General features: G+C 38.0%; 3 protein-coding genes across 5 annotated transcripts in view; 2 read left to right on the forward strand and 1 right to left on the reverse strand.

Moving 5' to 3' along the window:
* NTPase (ectonucleoside triphosphate diphosphohydrolase NTPase) overlaps positions 1-10,648 on the reverse strand; it is a 37,126-nt gene that overhangs the window by 19,005 nt on the left and 7,473 nt on the right. Inside the window, exon 1 of one of the 2 annotated variants that reach the window (XM_074092514.1) lies at positions 942-1,052. The exons of the other annotated variant lie outside the window; for it this stretch is intronic. Within the exon in view, the coding sequence (XP_073948615.1) occupies positions 942-965 (24 nt within the window). The 5' untranslated portion in view covers positions 966-1,052. Of the gene's footprint in view, positions 1-941; positions 1,053-10,648 lie in introns of those variants that run through there. 2 annotated transcript variants of the gene reach the window in all.
* Positions 434-8,935, forward strand: LOC141431362 (protein lethal(2)k10201-like). Its single transcript, XM_074092528.1, is given in 6 exon segments — positions 434-527; positions 4,217-4,374; positions 6,412-6,504; positions 7,371-7,476; positions 7,901-7,921; positions 7,923-8,935. Coding segments are annotated over 6 exon segments (753 nt in total). The 5' UTR covers positions 434-473; the 3' UTR covers positions 8,244-8,935.
* The window catches only part of LOC141431360 (protein lethal(2)k10201-like), a 24,262-nt gene continuing 14,757 nt past the window's right edge, over positions 1,144-10,648 (forward strand). Inside the window, exon 1 of one of the 2 annotated variants that reach the window (XM_074092520.1) lies at positions 1,144-1,223. In XM_074092520.1, the coding sequence (XP_073948621.1) occupies positions 1,197-1,223 (27 nt within the window). In that variant the 5' untranslated portion in view covers positions 1,144-1,196. The remainder of the gene's footprint in view (positions 1,224-10,648) is intronic. The other variant, XM_074092518.1, reaches the window with a different exon arrangement.

Raw genomic sequence — 10,648 nt, forward strand, 5'->3', positions numbered from 1 at the left:
TGGTGAGCTACGCGTTATTATAATTAGAATAATTTGTGAATATTTTGCAATATCTGAAATAATTATGGCAAATATGCGTTCCGGGGCAGTGAATGTCTGTGTTTTGAGACAGTTTTGTCTTTCAGAAACCTTTGTCCTCCCTTTTTTCCGAACAAAGCGGGACTATGCAAACTGTGGCATGCTCGATATTTTTATGGTACGGTTTTAAGGTGTATTAAATATGAAATCTAAACTTTGTTTTTCGAGGCCTAAACTAACAACTTTGAAAGCCATACTAAAAACCTATACAGTGCGCCATCTAGTGAAACAAAAAACGATAGCCTCATTTTATTGAACTCACTGACATTGACTAAAGTTATTGCAGATAGGGATATTAAATAATTTTGAGCGATTTTAAAAATGACTTAAACATTAAAAGCACATTTCTAAAGGCGTATTGCGTATTTCTAGTTAACGGTTTATTTCGTTTGTCTATGGTATGGAAGCGACTTTGTTGTGCTGCAGCGTGTGAACACAACGTAACTAGTGTAAAATAGTATAGTAAAATGTTTAACTAACGATTAATTATTAAAACGTGACTAAAACTAAAGTTGGCACAAGGTTGGCACACATTAACTACGATCAAAACCGTTCTACGTCAATACGTCAATACGTCATTCATGCATTAACAATTTATACAGGTTAGAATCTTGTCATTCCTTTTCTTTTCTTTTTCTATTTTTTTATTCCAACTAAAGCATTTGAAACAGTGAATCGGTTTAAATTAGATATAGATACTGAATAATCATAACCCATTACAGATATTGAATTTAGTTGACTACTCATTTTTTCCAAGTTCAATGCACGAAATATATCTATCAAACAACTCTACATCCTTTCCTTTCTGCTTAAACTTAAAAAGTTAAAAAAACTGACTAAACTAATAAATGTAATGAACTTACCTTACGTCTCCGTACTTCCGTCATTGTTAAAACAGTTCTTATTTAACTTATTTGGATAATAGACAAACTATTTCCCAAAAAATCTTCTTAGCACTCGTCGCTACACAAATCTGCTAATGAATGATATTATTATGTTCTGTGTCAAGGAAATGGTACTTTAACTAGCTGAGGTATTGTCGTGTCACGATGATTCGCGGTTAATAAATGTATTTTTATTATCGTCAATAAGTCTCGTCTGAATAGGTAGTGTTGGCAATGCCGGTCTCTGTTGTGAAAATGATCGTAAGTGATCAAATTTGATAATGTTATCTACTCAATCATGTGTAATACCTACTGTGACTGGTACTGATACCGGTAAGTAAGTATTTAAGAGTATGGTAGGTACATATAGATGATTAATAATGACGAATCAAATCGTAATTTTTTTAAGTTAGCTACCTACCTGTTATGATGTAGATATATATACTCCTAATAAACAATAATAAGGAAGTAAGTACCTACTGGCTGGGTTGTGTTTGTATAGGTACTTAACAATAAAATTACCTCTTACCCGCTTGAAAAAACTAACGATTCTTAAACGTATCAGTGAAGTTAATTGTTTTACTTGTAGCACAGAATAAGCAATAGTACAATTTTAGTTTGTCATTCATACAAGTTAATAGTTAGCTGGCCATTAGATAGAACGACCTTGACTGACCTTGACAAAATACCTATGCTGCGTTTACGGAGGAGTTTAGGAGGGAGATGAAATTACTCTACCTCATAATAGTCCCTTCCTAATCCTAAAATCACGTACCATGGTGGTACCTTTTCATAATCAATTTCACAAAGCGTAAGTGTAGCGCTGGCCGTCATTTCTGCGCAATCTATCTAATTAATAGGTTACCTTAATTAAACGAGCAATTCTTGTATATATGTATTGTATATATTTCGGGGATCTCGGTACCGGCTTCAACGATTTCGATGAAATTTGCTAGGTCTGTAGGGTTTTAGGGTATGAAAAATCGATCTACCTTGGTCCTATCTATGGGAAAACGCTTGTTACCGAGTTTCAGCCCGAGCAAAGCTCAGTCGCCCAGGTACTATTATAATATGACAGTAGCTCACGTCAATGAGGGCTATCGTTTTTTGGCTCACTAGATGGCGCACTGTTGCGTGAGGTTTTTAAGTATGGCTTTCAAAGTCTGTTAATACTGGCGTGACGGTCAAACAACTTTTTAGTGCAGCTTGTTGCCAGGGTAATAATATATCTGATCCTAAGTCTGGTAAGTAACTAAAAATTAGAAGTTGCGACTTGCGACAGTTTTAAGGCACGGCTCATCTCCAAAGCAAGCATGCTAATAGTACCTACACATTGCGTTGCAAATAGTTGCAATCATTTTTCTAAGGTCCTTATCACACAAACTTGCGATTTGCGGGCGAGTTGAAAGCGTGCCGAGCGCGTAAGATTTCGTCGCGAGCGCGCCGCTCGCGGGAAAATTAGCATGTCACAGTCACAGGAGGCTACTAACTACCAAAATCGAATTCGGTATCGTACCGCTCTCTTTCGTATTAAATAATATTAGCGTTAGCGGACGGCATGATACGAAGTTCGAACTTGGCACGGCCCTATACTACGAAGTGCAAAACTGCAGGGCTACTAAGTACTACGAAATTCGAAAATCGAAGTTCGTATCCTACCGCACCGTCCCTGTCACTCGCGCCATTAAATTAAATTAAATGACAAGCGTCCTAAGAGGGACGGCAACATACGAAGTTTGAGTTTTGCACTTCGTAATATAGGGCCAGAGGGTGAGGCGAAGTTCGTATCGCACTGTCCCTTTCACTCGCGTATTAAATGACATAAGCGTCAGCGGGACGGCAATTTACAAAGTTCGAGTTTTGCACTTCGTAATATAAGAGCCTGAACTCAACAGCATTACAAATCGAAAGAGTTAATTGACTGGTTGTACTTGCTTAATGCCTCTTTAAAATTAGTTCAGTTTAATTTATCAATGCCATTTGAATTGCTATTTACTGATAAGATAAATTAACTTACGATAAATCAACTACGATTATGTAATATTTATCAATCGTCTAATAACTACAGTCAATGTTGTTAAATTCAAGTAGGTAGGTAACTAAGCCTTGTTTGTTTTTAATGGTGCAACTTTTTTTTTCCTATATTTTTTTTCTAAAGCTGACAGCTATAAAATCGTAGCAGCGTATGTATAGGTTTAGGTGTCGTTCGGAACTCGAACGAAAGAAGCACAGAATAAGTAATACAGAAGATCGTTTTCTTTTTCTTTCTCACATGAATCTCTAAAGCGACTACATTCTAATTCTGTTGTACCTACCCCTACTTCTTTTTCGTCGTGTTCTTCGTTTCTAAAGGTTGTGCCCGTCTTGATAAGCCTTTACGGAACGTTGACAAACTGCTTCCACTCGACACTCCTCTGTCCTCGGCCTGTTGCAGCAGGCAAAGTGAGTGAGCACCGTGATCGCCTTAATTTGCTTCGATCATCGGGTTGGTGACCGTCCTCTAGGCCTTTTCCCCTCTATCTTGCCTAGAACAATAAGTTCCTCGAGGTTGTCCGACTCCCTTCGAGCGATATGGCCAAAATAGCCGAGTACTAGCTGGTAGCAGGTCGGGGACTCGTGGATAATCTGGTTCTAACATCTGATGTACCTACTGCAAAGCAAACTAATCACGCATACACAATACGCATCCACAAACTTTTGTAGTTACAATATTGGTAGAATCAATCAAAAAGGTACATTTGTACGGTCACAAAACAGACAGATAGGTAGTACGGTCAAGTGCAAATAGGTATATAAGTACTTTAATAAGTGCTTAAAGTCTTGTATACATATTTTTTGTAACTTTGGCCGTGTCGATATCTTTGCCCTTGACTGTACCCTACATCTGTACCTTAAAACCCTACCAATATAATAACACGAAAATGGCAAATGTGCATGCGTTTGTTGCTCTTTCACGCTAAAACGGCTTGACGGATTTGGATTGCATTCGGTATGCAGATAGCTAATACTATTGAATAAAATCAGCTCTAACTTAAACTGCAAGGATATTCATTTATTTAGACAAAACGCGTATTTGACAAAACGGAGAGGACGATATTCCAGTTTCATTTTGAGATATTTTATATACGATAGGACTTACCGATATACTTATATACTTATATTATAGGTAATGAAATGTATACACTATGAGTGTATGACGATCCAAATTCCAAATAGCTACCTACCTATCTTATTAATTTTTTTTTTATTTCCAGGCAGCTAAAATGGAAGTAAAAAGACTGATCTCGCCGGAGGTGCTGCGTCAGTTCGGTTGCGGGCACCGCAAGCTGAACGATGTATTGTTCAAGACCGACCCAGCCTTGCCGAGGCTTGGTGTACGGGACTTGGATGACGAGGAACTGTGTCATGAAGTGTAGGTTCGCAGGACATCCATCATCATAGACATCTTAGGAATAAATCACGCTACTTGAGCTCTTCTCACTACATCGTATATCATACCATGACCGTAACAGGGACTAGTGATGTAACGAATGTCATTTTTTGAGCATTCGCGAATGCGAATGCGAATATCTGCTACCGACATTCGCGAATGCGAATGCGAATATCTGCTACCGACATTCGCGAATGCGAATATTCAGTTTTTTCGTTTTTGCGCCAAATTGTCTATGGCAGTCTCGTTCGAACGAAGTGCGTTCCGGTTGGTTGTAGGTACTTTGTTCCGAGAATTATCCAGTTTAGCAAAGTAAATAAATAAATAATACCAAATCATTAAGTGAAGACTGATTGTGTGATTACGAGATTAAGTAATTTTTTTGTGTTCCCAATCCGCACTGGGCCCGCGTGGGAACTATGGCCCAAGCCCTCTTGTTCTGAGAGGAGGCCTGTGCCCAGCAGTGAGACGTATATAGGCTGGGATGATGATGATTTTGTATAAAAAACATAAGAAATGAATGTATTTTGATTTTATTAACCTATCTATTATCTAATAATTGTATTTTTTTCTGATATTCATATTCGCAAAACATTCGCAGAAATTTTGCGAATGCGAATATGCAAAAATATGCGAATATTCGTTCGTCACTAAAAGGAACGTATTAGGCACGGAATGTAACGCGACACGCACTACAACATGTCCTATTTATGCTTTTACTGTGTTTTTGTTGTGATGTACCTAGTGTGTTTTTGTTGTCAATAAATGTTGTGAGTTTGAGTTTGAACATGTCAACGGCGTGTCATGTACCCATAAGAAGCGTTTCGGTACCGTTTTTGATGCATTGGGCGAGGCACGCGGCGGCGTCGGTTGGTTACGAAACGTGCTAGTGGTACGTGTCAGTACAAAGAATATATTTTTGCTTGACACGGTCCTATTACGGGCCGGTCATGATATGATACGGTACGGCGTAGTGGTAGAGACCTTTAACAAGGTGCGAAGTGGAGTGCCAGCGGGCAGCGGCATGGCCAAAATGTTCCCTATTCATTGCGCAATCGCCACGCTACACGAAAATACAGCACTACTACTAACTGCTACTAGCTACTTTTGCAAGCAATATACACAGCAATGAACACAGAAAATGTTCATCGTTGCTCCGCAATATATCTTATTTTTTAACGTTTACCGGCCGTTCAATTTATACTTATTTGTTCTCATTCTTTTCACTTCTAACATATGTTTCTTTATCTTTCTTTCTTCTTTCAATCAAAAAGCGGTTTCAAACTACAACTACCTATCCATGTCCATCTTTCACGTCAAAACGGAGCGACGTATCGACGTGATTTTTGCCATAGAGATAGTTTATGGGCCAGAGAGTGACATAGGTTACTTTAAAATGCAGTTCCCGAGGGAACAACGCGCGATAACCGAATTTCACACGGACGAAACCGCGGGTAAAAGCTAGTATTTTATAAAACGTTAGGCAATACGGCCTCTGGACTCTGGTATGCGTTTCCTCGACTGTACAAATAGTTAGTTCTAAGACTACTTCCGTATGTTCGCGATTTCGGATCGAATTAGAATCTGATGTAGTGCGTGGTGCTTAAGAGCTCACCTAGTCTTAAACTCTTGACTGGCTTAAGCGTTGTGTTACAAAATCTTGTGAAAGGATGACTGATGGCTTAGGACCTACGCTAACTGACGCAGTTTGCACGGAGCGGTGAAAACTACGCCTATTGCAAAATATTAATGAGCAGCGCTAACTGCACGCAACGGATTGTACCTGGGGGCTCACCGAAATTCGGGAATCGAAGTTCATTGTTACCGTCCCTCTCACTCTCGTATTAAATAATATAAGCGTCAGCGGGATGGCACGATGCGAACTTCGAATTTTGCGCTTCGTAGTATAGGGCTGTATCCGCGTCCGCAGGCGTGCGCCCGCGCCAAGAGTATCCTTATAGATAACTGTAGGTGATGACGACCTAATGTTTAATGTAACAAGGAAAATCTTGTTTTCAGGATATCTTCCACGTGCAATATACCTGGCTGTGGATTCACGGCGGACTCCCTCTTGGAGTTCGAGAGCCACTACAACTCTTCTCACAGATACAGGTAAATGTGTGGCATAATTTCTGTATAGTCCCTGTCTACCATCCCAGCCTATATACGTCCCACTGCTGGGCACAGGCCTCCTCTCAGAACAAGAGGGCTTGGGCCATAGTTCCCACGCGGGCCCAGTGCGGATTGGGAACTTCACACGCACCATTGAATTGCTTCGCATGATAGTGGAGGTTTCCTCACGATGTTTTCCTTCACTGCAAAGCTCGTGGTAACTTCAAATGTAATTCCGCACATGAATTTCGAAAAACTCAGAGGTGCGAGCCGGGGTTTGAACCCACGACCCTCTGCTTGAGAGGCGATAGGTCAAACCACTAGGCCACCACGGCTTATACCCTGTCTAGTTTATCAATATTCCTATCTATAATTGGGTAGTCCTGGCTGGTCCTGGCACAGAATAAACAGCACAAAGCCTCACTCTCTCAAAAGACGTTTAGGCCACTTTAAGCTTCTCTGTCTACCGCAGCCACTCTCAGTGTGCTCCGTGGAGCGAAAATCAATTTTTATAACCACATCTGTATAGATACCACTCTAAATTGGTAAAAATCTGTGGTGAATTTCTACAAAATTACCGCATAAATTTCAATAATATAGATTCTTTATTGAAAACCACACAGTAGATACAATGAATCAACAAATCCTTTAATAATAATTACTTTACCTAATTAAATACATACTTAAAATTCGTACTTTTTTTTTCACTTTCTATTCGACTACTTTCCGAGTGGTATTAATGACGCCATTTTAAAAATCTGCCATTTGCAGCGCGAGTGGACAGAGAAAGTAATTAATTTTGTAGGTAATCCTTCAAGTTTTAATATCACTAATCCTTCACTTCAATCCGATCTTTTTCTGTGCAGTTGTAGCCAATGTAAGAAGGTGCTGCCATCACCGCACTTGTTAGACCTGCATCTACAAGAACAACATGATTCCTTCTTCGCTGTGCTGGCGACGAGAAAACCTTCTGTAAGTTTTGTATTTTAATCCGTTTTTTAACGTAAACATTAAATATGATAGAACTACAAACAATTACATCCCGCGACCTTATGATAGCTGTCTATGCAACAAATGTGTGTTCATGCAGCTCCTCCACCGTTCACCATGTTACCAGATGGTGTTGCTCTGAGGATGAACTCTGGGTGATAGTTGGGTTTGTGATTTGTGCTCTTACAGTGTGGAGGTGGAGGAGCTGCATGAGCACACATTTGTTCCATAGACATAGCTATCATTCATAAGGTCGCAGGCGAGCAAAGTAATTAGTTTGCACCTTCGCAAAGTACCTAACGCCTAATTCAGTAAATTATTTACATAAGATTGTTTTTTTTTCTTCGTCATAAATATGTTGCATTTACTCAGCGTTTTAAATATTTAAAATTATCTTTATTTCCAGTATTGCTGTTACATAGAAGAAATGCAAAGAAAAATTTATGAACGCCAAAGAGAGATTACAGCACTGCGTCGATGCACATAAAATGCCAAAAGATTTCAGATTCGATCACAAACCGAAACCTAAGAAGGCAAAAAACAAAAATAAAAAACAAACTGAAGAAAATTTGATGGATCTTCATGGAGTCCCGGAACAAAAACAATTTTATTTCAATAATAAAAAACATAAAACCTTTGCAAAATATACCGGGAAAAAATTCACCACAGATAAAGAAAATTCAAGCTCTGCAACAGATGTCAACATGGATGAGGTTGTAAACGATTTAAAAAGCAGTTTACCAACATAATAAAACAATTAAATTGTGGTAAAGTGTGGTACTTATTGTGTGTTTTAGCTTTAGATTTTAGTGTGTGTTAGGTTTAAGTTGTTTTTATTTTTTATTTAATTGCATTTTTGTTTCATTTAGTTTACTTTTAGACTTATCTTTAGTTTATAAGGTAATGTAAGTGTTGAAACTACAATATTAAATTGAAATAAATACTACTAGTTGGTTAAATCTGATAACAATTTATTTACTTTCACAATGATATTATATTACTATTAAATAAATAAATGTAAGCTTATTTACTACCTACGTCTTCAACTTTGTTATATGACTTGCATATATCGAGTGATAATGGTGACATTAAATTCAGGGCGTAACAGACCTAGGTTTTTTTTTCTCAATTTTGCCAGTGCAACGGCAAACTATTCGAGATTCCTACTCATTTAAACATTCAACACCAATTGTTTTTTAGAAAGATAATAAATGTTTTATGATCTCTAAAAATCATACTCAAAGTTTTATTGCATTACAATTTACAAATGCACGACATGAATAAATCGTGCTAATATAATGTATTTTATTTAAACATTTTATTTAAATGACTTTCTAGTCGAATATTGCCTTACACCATATTCAATGTACAAACTCATAAAAAAATCGACTGGCTAACATTAAAAAACTCGTTCCTGTCCACAATTAAAAATTATTTTTTTTAAGAAAACGTACGAGTACAGCAGCCAGTAATTTTTTACCATAAGAATAATGACATACGAGCGGAACTGTGTCTATCGCATAATATTATTATGAACCAGTTTTATTTATAACATTGCAATATAAAACGGAATAGGTATCACCCCATCTAAAAAGCAGCTGGTATATAGTACCAAGTGGTCTAATAAGTTTCCGGAATGTCTAGTCGGTCTCCGTTCATTGTTACTTCTATTACCCTCGGCAGAGCTCCACTTCGCGGAGCTCCTATTCTACGTGGCTGAGGCGCTTCGCTTGTTGCCTTGACGCAACTCTAACTTAACCCAACAGTTTTTTAAAGTTTCCAACACAAATAGAACAGAACCAGTTGCTTTTTAGACGAAGTGGTATAACCCCATAAAACTTACGATTGTCCTATTGACGTCAGGTTCCGTTCTTAGTCATTATACATCTCTGTCTAACTCCTTTTACTTGGCCTTCCCTTGAGCGGCGACAGCAGCCATTGCCTTCTTGACAGTCTCCTCGTCGCCGAGGAACTGCATGGAGTCAGTTGGCTTCATGTCCTCATCCAGTTCGTAGACGAAAGGAATGCCGGTCGGCAGGTTCAGCTCCATAATGGCTGCGTCGCTCAGACCTGGTCCAAGGAAACATAGCTTCATAAATGTTATCGACAGCTGGATAGTTGACGTCATACGCTCTAGGCCCGAGTGGGACGAATAGCCCAAACCCTCTCGTTTAAGGAGGCCTGTATATGTACGAGAACAGTACGAGGTATACACAGATGACGGTAGTTGACGGTAGATAATAGTAGTGGTTTAGGGCACTACTATACAGTCGAACCAACTGATTTATGTACCAGAGGGGAACCTTTTAATAATCATTTACCTATGATTTCCTTAACAAAAGTATGGGATGTCAACATGACATTAGTAGCACAAAAGTAATTTATTGAATCAGACGTTACTTTGCAGAGGTCCATATCAATTAACTAAATCAATTTCTTTGCTCACCCGCGACCTACTACTGCTACTAGGTCGCGGGTGAGCAAAGAACCCTGCTACACGATTCAGTTTGTTCAACTCTACATAAAATAATGTATTTTATTTACTTCATGTTTTATTTTTCATGGCTGCTAATGTTTCATTTACTTTAAATACTTACTGTACTTTTACCCCCTGTTTCACCATCCATTGATTAAATTTATCTGACGGATAATCTGATATCATCTTTGTTTGTTTTGTTCGGATAGACGGAGACGTCATCACATTTATCCGTCAAATAAAATTAATCAATGGGTGGTGAAACAGCCCCTTAGTGTTTAATTTTGTCCAAATAAATATTTCGTTCTTTCTTTTTGTTTTGTTTTTAAACAATATTTTAGCCCTGAAAAACCAGACACCAAATTTAATCCTGTAAATAAATCCTGCAGTTTTAGTGACAGTAACAAACAAAACAGGCTCACTCACAAACTTTCGCATTTTAAATAATGTGATAATAGCTGGATGGAGATAACTTTCGACTATACACGTTTATTTTAGCATTAGAAAAAGCAAGCAATATTGACTTGACGTGTCTCTTTATATTGAATAACACTTTGAACAAACAAATTATGAATTTTTTTTTTCTCTTCTACCAGGAAACCGTAAAAATAAATACGATTTTTTTTTTTAACAAATACTTAACAAAAACTTTATTGAAAACTAAAGGTTTTGTGTCCT

This window comes from Choristoneura fumiferana, chromosome 9 (assembly GCF_025370935.1).
Source record: "Choristoneura fumiferana chromosome 9, NRCan_CFum_1, whole genome shotgun sequence".
Lineage (NCBI taxonomy): Eukaryota > Metazoa > Arthropoda > Insecta > Lepidoptera > Tortricidae > Choristoneura > Choristoneura fumiferana.